The 21,212-nt window shown below is 28.6% G+C and overlaps 1 protein-coding gene across 1 annotated transcript in view; it reads left to right on the top strand.

The window, feature by feature from the left end:
* Window positions 1–21,212, top strand: part of LOC129314010 (LRR receptor-like serine/threonine-protein kinase GSO2) — a 55,094-nt gene that overhangs the window by 18,713 nt on the left and 15,169 nt on the right. The window contains exons 5-9 of the mRNA XM_054957390.1: window positions 1,887–1,958; window positions 3,938–4,081; window positions 6,988–7,059; window positions 8,787–8,930; window positions 17,992–18,063. Coding sequence (XP_054813365.1) covers window positions 1,887–1,958; window positions 3,938–4,081; window positions 6,988–7,059; window positions 8,787–8,930; window positions 17,992–18,063 — 504 coding nt within the window. The remainder of the gene's footprint in view (window positions 1–1,886; window positions 1,959–3,937; window positions 4,082–6,987; window positions 7,060–8,786; window positions 8,931–17,991; window positions 18,064–21,212) is intronic.

Below are 21,212 nucleotides of genomic sequence, written 5' to 3'. Positions count from 1 at the left end.
TTGAATTAATGGTGAGAGAGACGCCCAACAATGTCTGGAACATGGTAGCCTCCAATCGAAGTATACCTGTGGCTAACCCAAAAAAAAAAATCAAGGAATTAATTTTTAAACAAAATAAATATAAATTTTAGGAATAAATTAGAGGAACTCAAAACAAAATAAGATTGCACAAAGTAAAAACTTAAAGTAGTGCCAATGGCCTTGTAGCCTAGCGGCAAGTCAGTTTTTCTGTAAGTCAGAGTTGGCAGATTCAATCTAGCTTGTGACCTCAAGCTATTTGTGTCTACCCTTTTTAGTTAAAAAAACTTAAAGTGGTATTTTACCAATAATATATGAAAAGGAGAAGCCATGAACATGAAGGAATGGGTAGGGGAGGTATATCAACACCCCCCCGGCAAAGGGCAAAGAGAAAAAAGCTAATGATGGGCTGTCCTTTTCTTACAAATGCAATTACAAATTTGCCACCAAATTTTGTTTTCTAATCTCATGAATAACATTGATATTTTGGTCAAAATACAATTAATTAATATATTAGAGTTGAAGCATACTTACTGAGTGACAATATTAATATCAACATCAATATTAAAATACAGCCTCTATCTCACTTGTTCTATTTATGGTAAACGAGTATTTAAAAATAGAAAATATAGAACTCGATTTTGCCAATTTAAATTTTAATACAGCAATAAACGCTATCATTATATATCAGTGTAGTGCATAAAACTTTGTTTCTATATAATCATTTCGTTTGGGATTAATTCTTCAGTTCGTGTTCATTCTATATAACTTTATTGAAGAGGTTCAGCAAAAAAGTGCAGTGTTACAACTGCATTTTTTCCCCCTTTTCTCATGCTTTATTGGATATCATCGCAAACAAATTTTGATAACTCTACTAGTCATTACATTACGATCCCATGACTTTAGTTATTGTTAATTTTAATGACACTGGTGGTTGTGATGTCTTCTCTTTTGGAGCATCTAAGTTCGTTTTTCTTCAAATTATCATGTCCTAATGAGCAACTTTTAATTTTGATTTTTCACATTTACCTTTTCTATTATCAGTTTTTGTATTCATGAAATTTCTTGTTTCCATAATTAATTATGCATAAAAATAAGTCTTTCATCATTTTCAATCATAGAAATGCCAGCTGGGACATGTCTTCTCATTTGGGAATCCAATTTTGGGAACTTTTAGGATTTCGATTTTTTGTTGTTGTAAGTGTCAATAAAATTTTGAACCATACACAATAAATATTCTTGAAGACTGTCAATTTATCAGAGCTAAATACTCTGTGTCAAACAAATATGTTATATTGATTGATTTGCTTAAAGTTATGATATTATTATAGATGATTGCTCCAGAAATTTTTTCCCCTCAACCTCAAATTTACGTGAGCCAAATTTGTTGGCGCATAGGTAGAAATATTGTAGGAGAAACTCTAAAAAATAATCATCTTATAAATGTGAAAATTATATACTTAATTACATGTCTTAATTTATCTTGCCTCAGCATAAAAGATATTATAAATGCATATTATGATATATTTGTCTTATCAAACAAATATATCATAACAAGTTATTGTAATATTGTTCAAAGAATTTCAATGCATCGCTTGAGAGAACTTCTCTGCGCAACAAGTTTATAATAGTCCTTCCAGACTTATTGGTAACAATATTTTATGGAAAAATTAAGTGACAATTAAACATGTTCACTTTAAAAAGAAAATTTAATCCCTTGCTCCTTGAATCGTTCTTAAGTTTTTTTTGTGGGCCCCGAATCACCTTTTTAAAACTAACTTTCTAGAGGAAAATTTCACTTTTTAAATTTCTTTTATGCTTCGAATCTCATTTGCAATGTTTTTTTTTTTTTTACTGTTATGTTGCAGGAAATATTCCAAGGAGCTTCGAAAACTTGACAATGCTAGAAGAGTTGGACTTTTTCCAAAATAACATGGAAGGTATGCTTTCAACAAATAACAAGTGCTCTTGGCCGAAAGAACAAATAATAAGTGCTCTTCATTTTCCGTTTGATAAAATATTTTATGCATAAGCAAGCCTATATTTTTTTTTTGTTAGTACATTTTTTTTTGTTGCTATATTGCAAGATGCATTATATTCTTAAAAAAAAAAAAAGAGAGAAACCGGCAATATAACAAGGAACTGTTTGTTTTGAAATTTCTTAATCTTATTAAGCTTTTCGGCTATATCAAAAAGCTTAGAAAATATCATAGTTTAAATGCAGTTTAACACCATAATTGATTTTAACCCCCCACTGCACCATTTTTCTCTTTTCGCGCGCAATATTAAAAATATCATAGTGCAAATGCAGTTTGAAAATATTAATATAACAAGATACTAGCTTACAAATCTATAAAATATTCTACTTTCGTTATTTAAATCCCACAAAATAGGTGTGACTCATCCAAGTTTTGTATAACTTTAATATATTTTTAAACTCTTATATATTTTACTTGGAGTTTTATATAATTCAAAAATATTATTCCGCAAGCCTTTATACACTCTTTTATTCTTCAATATTACTCTATCTATTTCACTGAGCTTCCTAGAAATTTTTTAAGTCCTTCAATAATTTCTTGAATCTTTTAGTAATGTTCGATACAAAACAACCACAACTTTTTCATTTTTTGGAAAACAGTTATCTATCTGCATTCTCAAACAAACATTTTCCGTTGGTTTTTATGCATTGTCAATATAACTACGACTTATCTTTCCAATATGATATACATCATGTGAAGTAAAGTAAAATATTTGTGAAGAACCTGTGTGGACCATCACTGTTCAGTCTTAAATATTTTTGCATCTATGTGCTCAATAAAATATATATTGAAAGATTAAAGACTATATACATAACCCAAAAAGCCATTTTTTTTCTTATTGTTCGATCATTAAGTGTTGAAATAAATAAGTATAATATTAAAAAAATTAGTTTAGCTTTCAACTTGTATGTTATAGAGGAAAAGTATCTATTTTCTATGATCCGTTTTGTTTTATTATTTTTTTCTTGGTGCATGTAGTTTGTGGCATCGTATTAAGAGTGTGTAACATTGAATGCGTATAGAACCAAATAAGAAAAAAAGAAAAAAGGAAAAATTGCTTGCAAATTGCTCTGCAGAGGGGATCCACTTCCATGTGTCATGGGTTATATTTTTATTTCGAAAATTTTAACAATAATCAACAAATTATAAGTATATTACTAATTTTTTTTCTTTTCACATTTTTGAGAATAATTACAAACATCATATTTTTGTAAGAACATTCTATGAAATATTTAATAAGAAGTGGAGGATTTTTTAAATTAAATAAAAAATTATCAACTTGAAAGATGATGTCTAGCTGAGCAATGGCCTTTATAACTATATTTAAAACTACATTTTCATTAACTATATATTCAAAACCGTATGTCTTTAATTGTTAATTCTTTTGTCATATACCAAGAGGCATTGGAAACTTAATTATGCGCTTATGTTGATACGAATAAATTCCAATTTCTTCAAATTATGATGTGCAAACTATTATTTCTGCACATGCATTGCTTTTCGTATGCTTTTCTATGCAATACTAGTATGAGCAACATTGCATTTAAAACCAACAGAAGATGAAGGCCTGTCATTACAATTTTTTTAAAACTATATTTTTTTGGTGAACTTGAAAAAATAAAAAAATATTTTTATTTTAAAAACTATATTTTAACCGCACTTTATATATGTTTTGGGATTGAAAAGCAAATATAAAAAAACCCTGACATGTTAATCTATGAAGCAAACCTAAAATTCAGTTGGATCATATTCTTGACCCAACATTAAGGTGAGTATCATTTATTTGTCTGATTAATACATATTTATATTTTCTTTTTCTTAATTTTAGTATTAACTTAAACTAACTTTACCTAAACCTAAAACAATACTTTTGCTTTCAGGTACAATACCTGCAGAAATAGGCAACCTTTATAGGCTTGAGCGGCTTGCGTTGGGCAATAACAAATTGAGGGGATCTATTCCGTTGGAAATTCTTAAAATATCAACTTTGCGAGTGTTGGCACTTCAAAATAATTCTTTATCAGGTAACCTTATATTAGATTTTGGATGTGGCCTTTCTAACCTAGAAAAGCTATATTTATGGAGAAACAAACTTCCCATCATATCTATGTTTTTCTTTTAAAAAAAACATATATATTATGTTGACATCCAATGAAATTTTTTAGTGATTTGTACTTTTCTTTAATTCCAATCGTCAATGTAATTTTGATTTTAACTAACACTGAAAATTTAATCATACTTCCAACACCTCATAATGCCTTACTTTCACATTTTTCATAAACAACTACACTGTTTTCTTAGATTTTGTGCCTTTTATCTGGAGTTTATGAACCATAACACAATAAATTTCTTAGAAAGCTCCACTAGGAGTTGAAAGTATTTGATATTCTTCTTCCTATGAAATGTGAGTTTTTGTTTTTTAATATGGACAAATTTTAATTAAACAATTTTATTATTTTTCCACGGTCCCTCTTAATATATATATATATATATTTAAATTAATGGTGGGAGAGGTGCCCAACAGTGCCTCAAATATGATAGCCTCCAATAGAAGCATCCATGTGAGTAGCCAAAAAAAAAAAAAAGAAATTAATTTTTAAATAAAATAAGTGAAAGAAATATAAATTTTTAGGAATGAGTTAGAGGAACTAAAAACAAAATAAGATTTTGCAAAGTAAAATCTTAAAGTGGTGCCAATGGCCTTATAGTCTAGGGGCAAGTCAGCTTTCCTATAAGTCGAATGTGGTAGATTCAATCTAGCTTGCAAGCTGAGGCTATTAGTTTCTAGCCTTTTAAGTTAAAAACTTATAATGTGGCATTTTACCAATAATGTATGAAAAAGAGAAGCCATGAATATGAAGGAATGGGCATGCGAGGCATACCAACACACACACCCCACAAAGGGTAGAGAGGAAAGCGAATGCAGAGCTGTCCTTTTCTGACAAAGACAATTATAAATTTGCCACCAAATTTTGTTTACTAATCTCACGAATAACATTGACTTTCCGGTAAAAATGCAATTACTTAATATATTAGAGTTGACATGTACTTATTGAGTGACAATATTAATATCAACATCACTAATAAAATATAAAGACTTTATCTCACTTGTTCCATTTAAATGGTAAACAAGTATTTAAGAAATAGAAAATATAGAACTCCATTTTACCAATTTAAATTTTGATACATCAATAAACACTATCATTATATATCAGTGTAGTGCAAAAAACTTTGTTTCTATATAATCATTTTATATGAGATTAATTCTTTAGTTCATGTTCATTCTATATAAATGTATTGAAGAGGTTCAGAAAAAAAGTGCGGAGTGGTGCAACCACACATTTTTCCCCTTTTCACATGGTTTATTGGATATCATCGCAAACAATTTTGATAACCCTACTGGTTATTACATTGCAAATTCATGACTTTAGTTATTGTTAATTTTAATGACACTGGTGGTTGTGATGTCTTCTCTTTTGGAGCATCTAAGTTCATTTTTCTTCAAATTGTGATGTGCTAACGAGCAACTTTTAATTTTCATTTTCACTTTCACCTTTTTATTATAAGTTTTTGTATTCATGAAAATTCTTGTTCCAATATTTATTTATGTATCAAAATAAGTCTTTCGTCATTTTCAATCATAGTGATGCCCACTTGAGCACGTCTTCTTTTTTGGGAATCCAATCTTGAGAATTTTTAGGATTTCTATTTTTTATTGTTGTAAGTGTCAATAAAATTTTGAACCATACACAATAAATATTCTTGAAGACTGTCAATTTATGAAAGCTAAATACTTTGTGTCAAACAAATATATTATATTGATTGGTTTGCTAAAATTTATGATATTATTATACATGATTGCTCTGGAATATTGTCCCCTCAACCTCAAAGCTACTTGAGCCACATTTATTGCCATATAGGTAGAAATATTGCGGGAGAAACTCTAAAACATAATCATCTTACAAATGTGAAAATTATATACTTAATTACAAGTCTTTAATTTATCGTGCCTCAGCAGCAAAGATATTATAAATGCATATTATGATATATTTATCTCATGAAACAAACATATCACAACGCGTTATTGTCATATTGTTCAAACAATTTCAATGCGTCGCTTGAGACAAATTAAGTGGCACTTAAACATGTTCATAGTCTAAAGAAAATTTAATCTGTTGCTCCTTGAGTCATTCTTAAGTTAATTTTCTCTTTTTACGCAAGAATAATTATCTAGCTTTTGTTCACAAAACCTGTTTAGAGTACTTTAGACTTGTCAAGAGTACTCTCTCTTCCCCCCTCTCCACTCACAAACAGAGAAGTGTTATTTTCCTCTAGAAAGTTAGCTTTTAAAAGTGAAGTAAATAATACTGTATAATAACGTGGAATGTCTAAAATTTATTATTTATTACTAAGTTCAATATCATTTCCAGGCACCATTATTCTAATTTCAGTTGAATGTGGGTAAACGAGTTGTCCACTTAGAAATGCTTACCACTCTAATAAGCTATACCTTCTCTTGTGTCTTACATGTAAGAAAATTAGGTAAATTAGTTCTTTTTTTTTTTCCTTATAGATATTGTCCTATTGGTGGCAATCATATTTTGAGGCACATTTGGGCAGTAAATGTAAGAATCTCACTAGTGGGGATTTGAACTTTAGTTTGCTGCACTGTGAGGTACTAGCCATTTCTGCTAGACCTAGGAATTACGTAGGAAGTAGCGGTGAAATGTTCCACGCATTTGAAAAAAATAAAGCAAAACTTACCACGCAAATTTCAAGGCTTCATTCTCTCTTTTTTATCACTTCCCACTTGAAATACGGAAAAAAATATAATAATTCAACACCACCAAAATAATATTAGAGAAGCCTGATACATTTTTTATGCTTCAAAGCTCATGTGCAATATGTTTTCTTGATTGTTATGTTGCAGGAAATATTCCAAGAAATGTTGAAAACTTGACAATGCTAGAAATGTTGGATCATTATGATAATAACTTGGAAGGTATGCTTTCAACAAATAATAAGTGTTGTTGGCCAAAAGAACAAACAATAAGTGCACTTCATTTTTCCTTATATGAGATATTTTATGCATAAACAATCATATAATTGTGTTAGTACTTTTTTGTTTTGTTGCTATATTGCAAGATGAATTCCTAAATAAAAATAGGTAATGTCACAAGACGCTGTTTCTTTTTAAATTTTTAAACTTTTATCAAGCAGTTTGAAAAAATTAATGTAACGAGATACAAGATTACAAGTCCATAAAATATTGTACTTTCAGTATTTAAATCCTATAAAAAAGATGTGACTTATCCAATATTTATATATATATATATATATAATTTTATATGTTTTGAATGGATTTTATATAATCTGAAAATGTATAGAAGATATTTCTCCACAAGCCTTTATACACTTTTTTATTTTTAATATATTTTTATATATTTCATTCAGCTTCCTACACATTTTTTTAATCCTTCAACAGTTTATTGTATCTTTTGTCAATGTTCGACGGAAAACAAGCACAACTTTTTCTTTTTTTTGGAAGAAGAGTTACATATCTCCGTTTTCTCTCTCTCTGTTGTTCTTTCATTTATTTTATTTTTTTGGCCAACATCTATCTCCATTCTCCAACAGACATTTTTTGTTTGTTTTTATTTATTGTCAATCTAAATACGACGTATCTTTCCATTGTGACACACATAATGTGAAGCAAAATAAAATATTTGTGAAGAACCTGTGTGGACCATCACCATTCAATCTTAAATATTTTTAAATCTAAGTGAAGCTCAAGAAAATATATACTGAAAGATTGAAGACTATATATATAACTAAAAGCCATTCTTTTAAGTATTGGAATAAATAAGTATAATATTAAAAAAATAGTTTAGTATTCAACTTGTATGTTATAGAGAAAAAAAATCTATTTTTTATGAACTTTTCAGTTTTATCAATTTTCTTTTTTCTAGCTGCCTGTAGTTTATGATATTATATTAAGGGCCTGTAACATTGAATACATATAGAACAAAAAAAAACAATGAAAGAAAAGAAAGAGAATAAGAAATAAATTGCGTGCAATTGGCACAGTAGGAGGGGATCCACTTTTACGTGTCATGGGTTATATTTTATTTCAAAAATTTGGACAGTAATCAACAAATTATGTGACTATTTTTTTTTTCTTTTTTTCTTTTCAAAATTTTTGTGAATAATTACAAACATGAATCATATTTTTGCAAGCACATTCCATGAAAAATACCATTAATTTTTTGTAATATTATAGTCGAAACATATTCACTTGAGTGACAATGTTAATATGGAGTACATTGTATTAAAACATAAAGTCTCCGCCTCACTTGTTTCTCTTAAATTGTAAATGAGTAGTAACAAATTGAAAAATATGAAACTTTAATCCCCATAGTTTTGCCAAATGTTTAGAATAAGTTCCTCAAGCAAAAATGAATTATTACTCAATTTATCTAGGTTTTAAAAGATAAAAACTAGAGGTAAACATATATACGACAGTACACAGCGCCAAGTTTTTATTCAAATTGTTTTGTGAGTTTTGATATATACTGTTAAAAAAATTTAATATTATTTACGGTTCACAATCAAAATAACTTTAAAAACTGCATTCACAAAATTTGGTTTATTATTTATTTTTCGTTTGTGTGTAATCTTCTTATACATGAGAACTCATAATAATGTGGTTTTTTTATTATCATATTGCAGGAAATATTCCTCAAACAATTGGTTATCTCACAAACCTGAAAATTATATATCTAGGTGCTAACAAGTTGTCTGGTAAAATACCAAGGAATATTGGAAAGTTGACAAAACTTCAAGAGCTAGACCTCAGTGCAAACAATATAGAAGGTATACTTTCAACTAATCATAATGTTAAACTTTTCAGCAAGTTCATGTTATTTTTTAAAGTTCATTCAAGAGCTATACCATATATATATATATATATGGGCACTTCGCTGCAAGTAAGGGTCTACACGTTGTCCTTTAACAAGTTTATAGAATAAGGATGATCCTAAAACATTTCTTCTAAAATTAAAAATTAGATTTATTAGAGATGAGTTGTCATATATGGACACTTGTAGCTAGCATTATAAGCGATTTTTCTTATATCTATATCACATATTACTACTACATTTTTCTCACTCGTTTTCTAAGTAATATTAACAAAACTGCATTTTCTCAGGATCCCGGAAACTTGATTTTGGTTTAAAAATTTGATCTTGTTTACAATAACTTACAGGCATACTATTAACAAAATTGAAATTTGGTATCATCAATCTTTTATTTCCTTTATGTTCCTTTTTTGTCTTTTGAAACTCAATAATTGTAAAATTAAATGCTAATAGCTTTCCAGTCAAAACACCATTAATTATTTGTAATATTAGACTTGAACATATTCATTTGAGCGGCCATGTTAATATGGAGTACATTAGTATTAAAATATAAAGTCTCCCCCTCACTTGTTTCTCTGAAATTGTAAATGAGAAGTAACAAATTGAAAAATATAAAACTTCAATCCCTATAGTTTTGCCAAATTTTAGATCAGTTCTTCAAGCAAAAATGAATTATTAGTCTATTTATCTCGGTTTTAAGATATAAAAAAATGGAGGTTAACATAAATACAGCAATACACAGTGCCAAATTTTGTTTGTGTTTGAGGAGGTGTTGGGCAAAGGGAATGAGATTTTGGAATTTAGTTATTGATTTTGTTTTTTACTTAGTAATGTATAATAGTTAACGACGTCATCTATCATGTAAGAATTTGTTTGCAACATTATCCATTTTCTGGTCTTTGATCGGTTCTCTAACTGTTTGGTTTTGAAGGTTGTAGCGGTCTGATTCAGAAGCCAGTTTCCATATTAATTGCTCTAACTATTGTGAATCTTGTACTTTCTTATCGTTAATTTTCTCTCAGGTCATATACCAGAAGGCATTGGACAATTGGCTATGCTCCAAGATTTACGTCTTTTTAAAAATAATTTACAAGGTAATTTTTCTTCTATTAACGATCTAGCTATATGTTACTCCTTTTTAGAATGTTTTCTTATTATTACTATGAAAAGCAATGTATATATTTTATCTTCCTATTTCCCCCTTTGTTTATAAATTTTTGTATGTGTGAAATTTTCTTTTCCAACTATATATTCTTTATGCATAGTATTTAGTTGTTTTTAATTTTAGGGACGCAAGTTAGGATATCTTGTGGAGCATTTTGTTTGTTGGGAACAAAGAAAACTCCACTTGGAGTTGAAATTATTTTATATTCTTCTTCCTATGAATTGTGAGTTTTCGTTTCAAGGATTTTGTTTCTTAATATGGACAAATTTTTAATTACACAATTTTATAATTTTTTCATGTCATATTTTGTCATGGTCCCTCTTAATTTTTTTTTTTAATTAATGGTGAGAGAGACGCCCAACAATGTCTGGAACATGGTAGCCTCCAATCGAAGTATACCTGTGGGTAACCCAAAAACAAAAATAAAGGAATTAATTTTTACATAAAATAAATATAAATTTTAGGAATAAATTAGAGGAACTAAAATCAAAATAAGATTGCACAAAGTAAAAACTTAAAGTAGTGCCAATGGCCTTGTAGCCTAGCGGCAAGTCAGTTTTTCTGTAAGTCAGAAGTGGCAGATTCAATGTAGCTTGTGACTTCAAGCTATTAGTGTCTACCCTTTTAAGTTAAAAAAACTTAAAGTGGTATTTTACCAATAATATATGAAAAGGAGAAGCCATGAACATGAAGGAATGGGTAGGGGAGGCATGCCAACACCCCCCCCCCCCCGGCAAAGGGCAAAGAGAAAAAGGCTAATGAAGGGCTGTCCTTTTCTGACAAATGCAATTATAAATTTGCCACCAAATTTTGTTTTCTAATCTCATGAATAACATTGACTTTTTGGTCAAAATACAATTAATTAATATATTAGAGTTGAAGTGTACTTATTGAGTGACAATATTAATATCAACATCAATATTAAAATATAATGCCTTTATCTCACTTGTTCTATTTATGGTAAACGAGTATTTAAAAATAGAAAACATAGAACTCGATTTTGCCAATTTAAATTTTAATACAGCAATAAACGCTGTCATTATACATCAATGTAGTGCATAAAACTTTGTTTCTATATAATCATTTCGTTTGAGATTAATTCTTCAGTTCATGTTCATTCTATATAACTTTATTGAAGAGGTTCAACAAAAAAGTGCAGTGTGTTACAACTACATTTTCCCCCTCTTTTCTCATGCTTTATTGGATATCATCGCAAACAAATTTTGATAACTCTACTAGTCATTACATTACGATCTCATGACTTTAGTTGTTGTTAATTTTAATGACACTGGTGGTTGTGATGTCTTCTCTTTTGGAGCATCTAAGTTCATTGTTCTTCAAATTATGATGTCCTAATGAGCAACTTTTAATTTTGATTCTTCACATTCACCTTTTCTATTATCAGTTTTTGTATTCATGAAATTTCTTGTTTCCATAATTATTTATGCATAAATAAAAGTCTTTCATCATTTTCAATCACAGAAATGCCAGCTCGGGCACGTCTTCTCGTTTGGGAATCCAATTTTGGGAACTTTTAGGATTTCGATTTTTTGTTGTTGTAAGTGTCAATAAAATTTTGAACCATACACAATAAATATTCTTGAAGACTGTCAATTTATCAGAGCTAAATACTTTCTGTCAAACAAATATATTATATTGATTGATTTGCTTAAAGTTATGATATTATTATAGATGATTGCTCCAGAAATTTTTGTCCCCTCAACCTCAAATTTACGTGAGCCAAATTTGTTGCCGCATAGGTAGAAATATTGTAGGAGAAACTCTAAAAAATAATCATCTTATAAATGTGAAAATTATATACTTAATTACATGTCTTTGATTTATCTTGCCTCAGAATGAAAGATATTATAAATGCATATTATGATACATTTGTCTTTCAAACATATATATCATAACAAGTTATTGTAATATTGTTCAAAGAATTTCAATCCATCGCTTGAGACAAATTAAGTGGTACTTAAACATGTTCATTTTAAAAAGAAAATTTAATCCCTTGCTCCTTGAGTCATTCTTAAGTTTTTTTTTTTTTTGGGGCTATGGATCACCTTTTCTAGATGTGTCACCTGTTATTATTAATGAAAGTGGATTCAACAATAAGACCATATTAAAGGCTTATAAAATAAATTTATATATTGGCGAACAAAAGATAATACAAATGCGTGTTAGTATTCTGTTTTTATGCAAGAATAATTATTTAGCTTTAGTTCACAAAACGAGTTTAGAGTACTTTAGACTTGTCAAGAGTACTCTCTCTTCCCCCCTCTCCACTCACAAAGAGAGAAGTAATATTTTCCTCTAAAAGGTTAGTTTTAAAAAGTGAAATAAATAATACTGTATAATAACGTGGAATGTCTAAAATTTATTATTTATTATTAAGTTCTATATCATTTCCAGACACCATTATTCTAATTTCAGTTGAATGTGGGTAAACGAGTTGTCCACTTAGAAATGCTTACCTCTCTAATAAGCTATACTTTCTCTTGTGTCTTACATGTAAGAAAATTAGGTAAATTAGATCTTTTTTTTTTAATTTCTTATAGATATTGTCCTATTGGAGGCAATCATATTTTGAGGCACATTTGGGAAGTAAATGTAAGAACCTCACTAGTGGGGGTTTGAACTTTCGTTTGCTGCACTGTGAGGTACTAGCCATTTTTGCTAGACCTCGCCCTCATTAGTAGGTAAATTAATTACTTATAAAAACTATATGCCTTTGAAGGAATTACATATAGAAGTAGCGGTGAACTGTTCCACGCATTTGAAAAAATAAAGCAAAAGTTACCACGCAAATTTCAAGGCTTCGTTCTCTCTTTTTATCACTTCCCACTTGAAATACGGCAAAATATATATATATATATAATAATTCAACACCACCAAAATAATATTAGAGAATCCTGATACATTTTTTATGCTTCAAAGCTCATGTGCAATATGTTTTACTAATTGTTATGTTGCACGAAATATTCCAAGAAGTGTTGAAAACATGACAATGCTAGAAACGTTGGATCTTTCTCACAATAACTTGGAAGGTATGCTTTCAACATATAACAAGTGCTGTTGGCTAAAAGAACAAATAATAAGTGCTCTTCATATTTCCTTTCATAAGATATTTTATGCATAAACAATCATATAATTGTGTTAGTACATTTTGCTTTGTTGCTATATTGCAAGATGAATTCCTTACATTAAAAAAAAAAAAAAGGTAATGTCACAAGGCGCTGTTTGTTTTTAAATTTTTAAACTTTTATCAAGCAGTTTGAAAAAATTAATATAACGGGATAGTAGATTACAAATCCATAAAATATTGTACTTTCAGTATTTAAATCCTATTAAAAGATGTGACTTATCCAAGTTCTATATATTTTTATATATATATTTTTTAATTTTTATATGTTTTAAATGGATTTTTATAATGTATAGAAGATATTTCTCCATAAGCCTTTATACACTTTTTATTTTTAATATTTTTTTATATAATTTATTCAGCTTCCTAGACATTTTTTTTAATCCTTCAATAGTGTCTTGTATCTTTTGTTAATGTTCGACGCAAAACAGTTGATGCATTATATAGCAAGATGCATTATATTCCTTAAAAAAAAAAAAAACAGGCGATTTCACAAGGAACTGTTTGTTTTGAAATTTCTTAATCTTATTAAGCTTTTTGGCTATATCAAAAGGCTTAGAAAATATCATAGTTTAAATGCAGTTTAACACCATAGTTCATTTTAACCCCCCACTGCACCATTTTTCTCTTTTCGTAAACAATATTAAAAATATTATAGTGCAAATGCAATTTGAAAAAATTAATATAACTAGATACTAGATTACAAATCTATAAAATATTCTACTTTCGTTATTTAAATACGTTAAAACAGGTGTGACTCATCCAAGTTTTGTATAATTTTTATATATTTTTTAAACTCTTATATATTTTACTTGGAGTTTTATATAATTCAAAAATATTATTCCGCAAGCCTTTATGCACTCCTTTATTTTTCAATATTATTCTATCTATTTCACTGAGCTTCCTAGACATTTTTTAAGTCCTTCAATATTTTCTTGTATCTTTTAGTAATGTTCAACACAAAACAACCACAGCTTTTTCATTTTTTGAAAAATAGCCATCTATCTGCATTCTCCAACAAACATTTTTGGTTGGTTTTTATGTATTGTCAATATAACTACGACTTATGTTTCTAATATGGTATACATGATGTGAAGTAAAATAAAATATCTGTGAAGAACCTGTGTGGACCATCACCGTTCAGTCTTGAATATTTTTGCATCATGTGTGGAATTAGCTCTTGATTCCAATAATTTACAAGGTATAACTTTATGCAAATTATAATTCACTGTAGATTATTTCCTTTTTCTTACTTATTATCTCTTGCAACTTGAAATTATGAACCTAGTCGCTAATTGGTTTCGTCAAATTGCTATTAATTATATATCGCAAAATGTATAGGTCTAAAATAAACTTTTCTTTTCTCACAAAACAATAATTGGATTATATTTTTACGCATAATGTTTAATATTTTATAATGTCATTGAGAACTCAACTTGTTACAAAGATTTCAAATATAGAAGAGGATAATTTCAGTTAGGTCTCTTGTAAGTAAACTTACATTAAATTTCAAAGGACTTTTTTGTCCAACTGCTGATATATTCCTAAGAAAAATAAACCATTACAGTACAACTGAAACCGCAAACAACAACAGAGTAACAAAACAAGGAGAACAACAGAGCAAGAACAGAATTAGCAACAACATAAGAGAGATCAGCTAAATAATTTTAACTACTAGATGAGACAAAAGAAGTGATGGTGACGACAACTATCCTATTAGAACCAGCAATGACACGCTTGATTCTTAATTTCAAAGGATTTTAATTAACTTAAAAAACAAGCATATTTACTAAATCCAATTTTAATAAGGAAGGGTGTTTTATTAAAAATGAGTATTTTTGTAAGTTTTAATTTTTAATTTTATAAAAATTTCTTGGGATTTAAATGCAAATTTTCTAATTTAAATTTAATTTAAAAATTAAGTACAAATAATTTTAACTAAATATTGGCCCGTGTCTCTTGTTTAACTTTCCCACCCTAATATCTCTTCAAATACAAACAAAAATGACACTGTACATTAGGTAATAGAAGCATAAGCGCATCACCAAATCTATCATTCATAGCTGCAACTTTTAAACATTTATATCAACACTTCCAGTATTGTACTTTTTATTTTGTTATATTGACACACACACATAATTATATAAAAAGTTACTCCTTCTGTTCAAAAATGTAAGGCATTTTTTGAGAAGATGGATGTTAAAAAATATAAGACATATTTAGTCTTTTGAGGTGCAATCATTGCCTTTTGTCCAAAAGTGCCCCTATTGATAATAACTTTATATTTATTGTAAGGTATTTAATAGGGATAAATATGAAAAGATAGGGTTAATTTAAAAGTAGGTAACTACTTTATTGAGGGATGAAATTCACTTAAAAATGCCTTATATTTTTGAACAGAAGGAATAGTTTATAACCTTTGAAACTTTGTTGATAATTCTATAGCCGCCATTGTAGTCTTACCCTTTTTTAAAAGGTTCTACTTACTGTAACCCCCATAAATTTCAATGACATAATATATATTAGATTAAATATTTTAAAGTATATCATATATTATAATTAAACTTTTGGTTAAATATTTATATTAAATATTTTAAAGTATATCACATTTTAACATATCCAAACTATTTACTCTTTTTGGTTGTTTTCACTTAGTTAGTTATAAGAATTTTAAGAGATAAAGGGCTCATTTGTTTTAGCTTATTTTATGAAAAAATTACTTGTTTTAAAAAATTATTTTGTGATTTTAAAAATGTTTGTTTAATTTTTTGAAAATAATTAGAATAGAAAAGTAAAATTTTTATTATTTTAAGTAACAACTTTGAGAAAGAATGTTTTAAAAATGTGGGACGCAAGAAGATATACTAAGATTTTAAAATAATTAAATAGTAATTTATTTTTATAAAACAGAAATAAAGAAAGATATTATAAAATTTAAAAATAACTAGCAAATAATTACTTTTTTATTATTGCAACCAAACATAAAAATAATGTATGCTTTTTATAAAATTTCTACAAAATAATTCTTTTATAAAATCTGTAAATTACCTAATAATGACTTATTTTTTTAATCTTTAATAAATGAACCGAAAAGATACAAAGAATGCATAATGTTAATACATAAACAGAAAGTAAAATCTGGATGGATCCAACGTCTAATTCAACGCTGGTTTATCCAATTTTGTTACTTATCAATCACAGTCAATTTTACTTTTATTGGCCATAAACATCATCAGAATTTTAATTAAGAGGAATAAGAGGGTGTGAAATCAAATTCTGATTGGGCTTTATAGAATGATTAGGTGGCAGCATGGCATATATTGGGCTTTATTTGAACAAAAATTAATCTTCGGCATAAAATACCAAAAGAACAGGTTCAAGCTATATCATATATGGATTCGCCAAACACATGATGACTGATCTTAAAATGTGTAATCAATTTATCTAACTGACAGCTTTTCTCAAGAATTTTATAGATGGCATGAAAAAAAAAAACAATATCTAAAGATAACCAAATTATTAAGCTATCTACATTATTTTGACTTGGGTCTGAGATGAGAATCAGAAGTGTGTGAGAAATTTTTTTTAAAACATATAGATATATACATAAACTGTGATATATAAATTTCAATTTTAATTTTTATGTTTTATTGTAGATGTTTTTAAAAGTAATTTACTAATTTTATGATTTGAGAGAAATGTTATTAGATAATTGATGGTGTATAATAATATAAAACTTATAAATACTTTATTGGTGGGCAATTTATAAGTACATCTGTAAGTAATTTTTGAACCTAGAGGCTTGTCCTACCCTTGGTGAGCCCCCAGACCTAACTTGCCTAAACTTTCTAAAAGCAAATATAAAACTTAAAATACAAATATATTAACATATTAACTTGGGAAAATGGCAATAAAATCCCATCTAAGTATCAAAATAACAATTAGGTCCCTCAAAATATCATAATTCTTTTGAAGTCTCTAGGTACCTTTCTAATATCAATGATTTCTGTTTAACTATGAAAAATTTATAAACTTGATATGACATAAAATTTGGCGGTGATGAAATCTATTTATCTATTTAAAAATAAAAGAAAAAATAATTTACTCTTTTTATGGATAAGTTTATTGCGTATATGCAAAACACATTTTTTCGTGTTATTGATTTTTTTTTTTTCAAGATTTACCTTTCCAACTTTGTGCCCTCCTATACGGCTATTCAAGTTATGAAAGTCAGCTCATTTTGTGCATTGATGGAAACAACTTGGCAAAAGTTTGCTTCTTTGTTCAAATTAATTTCCCCTGGGAAAATTAACGTTCCGTAATTCTGTAACTGTTATTTTTCAATGACATATTGATGATAATAATTTCTTTAATTTGGTTAAGATAAAATAATCCAATGTTCTTTGTCATCCTCTTTTCGCCAGCTAGACAATTTGTCACTTTAGTTGATTTATAGAATTTCTTTTGTAGTTACGTTAAAACCATGTAAAATTTTTAAACATTTACAGTGCAATATGTTGCTTATAATTTGCATGTGTTGTTAGACTTGGTAAAAAAGATTCACCATACATGGACACCCGTAGGATTAATATGCCATCTTTTTTGTCTCTTTATCACATATGTGGGAAATATTTTCAATAGATATACCGGTGACCAATTCGAATTCAATATCTGTAAGCGTTAATTTATTTTTAATTTTTTTGGTAGGTGATATACCAGAAGGCATTGGAAAATTGGATATGCTTCAAGAGCTATATCTTGATTATAATAATTTACAAGGTAATTTTTTTTCATCAAATTATGATATTCTGGCTACTATAATTTTTCCCTCTCTTTAGTTGTTTTCTCAGTGTTACTATGAACAACCATGCTTTTTCTTTTCCTACTTTATATTTTTTTAATAAATTTGTGTATGGGTGAAATTTTCTTTTCTAACAATTCTTTAAACATAAAAATAAGTCTTTAGTTCCGGTTGGCCAAAAATTTTTCGAATAAATTTAGAAATGCTGGTCAGGATATCATATGGAGTATTTTGTTTGTTCGGAAAAAAACAAAGCGCCACTTGGAGCGAGGAAAAAGGATTTGCAATAAAAGTTTGTTATCTAATCTAATTAAAAAAAAACAATGCATTTCTGGTCAAAATACAGTTAATTAATATACTAGAGTTGATTTACATTTATTGAGTGATAATATTAATATAAACATCAGTTTAAAAATATGACATCTCCATCTCACTTGTTCCTTTAAATTGTAAACTAGAAATAAAAAAATGGAAACACAGAACTGCAGTTCCCATAGTTTTACCAATTTTAATTTTAATATGACATTAAATGCTATCATTGTATATTGTCATTGTATATTCTCAATTTTGATCTTTATGCTTTGTCATCTTCTACTATAACGAGAAGGAGTCAATACCATGAAGGATTTTAAAATAATTATTTTCGGTTCTACCACTTTTATTATTTTTTGGTTCCTTTTATTCGAAATATATTAAAATAATTATTTTGATACATTTTATTTTAATATTTATAAAAGGGAGAATATTGTAATTGATGATAATAATTAATTATATCATGCAAATTAGTTAACGTCAATGATTTTTATCCTAACTTCTGTTGCTCAATTTATTCTAACTTCAATTTTGCAATTTCTAATCCGAACACACCTTAGAATCAATCTTATCAAACATGTAATTGGCCATAACAATCCCCACATAAATCACTTCCAAGCTCCGTGATCATTAGTTATCCAGATTGCCTCCAAGAGAATAAATGTCTTCCTCAAGTGTTTCTAGGTCTTTCTATACAATTTTGGATCCCAATTGAAACTTGGGGCTTCTATGCATTTTGGGCCTTTGTTTGCAAATTGTTGTTCCCTTGGCATTCTTATCAGCACGTGGCAAAAGAGTGAAGAAAATACCATATGCCACTTTTTTTCGCGCATGGTCGTGGTTATGTTGAGCCTATTTGTGCGCGGCAGAATCATCATGAGCCAAAATCACCTTTTCATCTGCTAGCGTCCTTCTACTTCATCTGCAAGCAATTGACTTCCCTCATGGTTCATCCGTTGCCAGACGTAACCAATGGGAGAACCAAATATGAAACTTTGTTCATTCGCAACTTGCGGTGACTTTCAAAGGTTCACCTGTGCATGAATGAGTGATCTTGAGCCTAATCTTGGATCTTGATCTGAATTCTCTTTTTTAATTCGTTTTTAGTATTAGAATAAAAAAGAAGTCCCCCATCTAAAAATTAGAAGATGGATCATGGATATATAAGCTTAAGAAGTATCTAACCAAATAGCTTAAACTATTTTGGTAGAGTATACAATTCTTAAGTATACTTAATATAAGAAATCTAAAATTTAGGTCCTTTTTCTTCATTTCATGCATTTTGGCATACTATAACTAAGTGAGGCTACATCAACTATTTTATTCTGATTTATTGCAATTACTTAGCATATTTAAATCTAAAAGTCCCCAAAAATCACGTAGATGTGGGTTCATCAATCACTTTTCTGGTGTTTCATCAGTTCTATCAATATGGCCGTGTGTAACACTAGGCCACCAAGGCCGTCGTCGTAGGTGTGAAAAAATGTTCACTTATATCCTACATAATATGTCATTATTTTTCCTGTTAAGCGTTAATGTTAACTATATATTTTCATTAAGGATTTATTACTTACTTATATCTTATATAACAAGCAATTAATTTTTTAAGCATTAATGTTGATTATATCTCTTCATTAAAAATTTATGGTCCCATATTTCGGTGCGCGTATGCCCTGCCACAACCACTTTGTCATTTCATCTCTTCTTCTCTCTCAATCAAATCGTTTCCTTGACTGCCATCATTTTCTTATTAATAAAATATAGCTCTTGTTTAGCCATTTCCATGGGCACTGTAGCCTGATTAGTAACTTGATTTGCCATTTGTCATTGTGAAGTTGACGAATCCTTTTATTTGTTTATGGGACTTTTGCATTTCTGTTAAGAGAATAAAGAAAACCAATCATATAGGGCCATATATATATATATATATATATCAGGTGTGTTTGTTCCTCTTTTACCCTTTATTTTACTTTTTACTTGAAATTGTGATTGTTAGGAAAGTGTGACTAAGACACTAGTACATACAAGAGGGACAAGGCGAGTCAGCGAGATGGCATTCTGTTGTGGCTTTAATTTTTTATAGGATTTAAAGTGGTAAAATAATAATGCATTAGGCTTCTAAAATAATTTTTTGTTAGGCCACAAAACCCCTTCACACGTCCTTGTATCTAAGTATTCAGTTTTGAAAATTGTAGAGGACTAAACCAAGAGCTAGTTCCTAATACAACCGGTGGAATTGGATGACCCAATCTATTTAGAAAACCATGACTTTTCTTGTGTTTATATTAAATTTAGGAATTAAATCACGTAATTAAATAATATATTTTGGTGTTTTTATATTAGGAAATTTTGAACCTCGACAAGTATTCCACCCTACCTCCATAAAATAATACTTAACCCTTTGTATAGATTTTACGGTCATCAACAATATCTAAGTAATTAAAAACAAATTAATCACCAAATTAATTCAATCTTCCAACACCCCCTCCAGTTTGACTCTCTTGATGCTCAACTTGCTAACGGAAACTATGAGGGAGGTGAAGTGAATTAAGCCGATGACTAATGACAAGTAATGATATTCATCCTCCGAATTACTATATACTTATTTTGAATTAACATGGTGTCTACTTCCAAACTCGAACGAGTAACTTGCGTCTACTATGTTAAGACAAGTGATCGATGAGAATAAACTTGATATTCAACTTCATGAAAAACAGGTTCCAGCTTTTATGACAGGTGGATTTTAGCCAGTGACCCTCAAGTGCAACACCAATTCTCCTTTCTCGGTGCTCTTGACATATAATTGTACAGAAGC

Source organism: Prosopis cineraria, unplaced genomic scaffold (assembly GCF_029017545.1).
Source record: "Prosopis cineraria cultivar Desert tree isolate PC_DT_omini unplaced genomic scaffold, ASM2901754v1 PC6, whole genome shotgun sequence".
In the NCBI taxonomy this organism is placed as follows: Eukaryota; Viridiplantae; Streptophyta; class Magnoliopsida; order Fabales; family Fabaceae; genus Prosopis; species Prosopis cineraria.
This window is presented reverse-complemented; position numbering and strand designations above follow the sequence as displayed.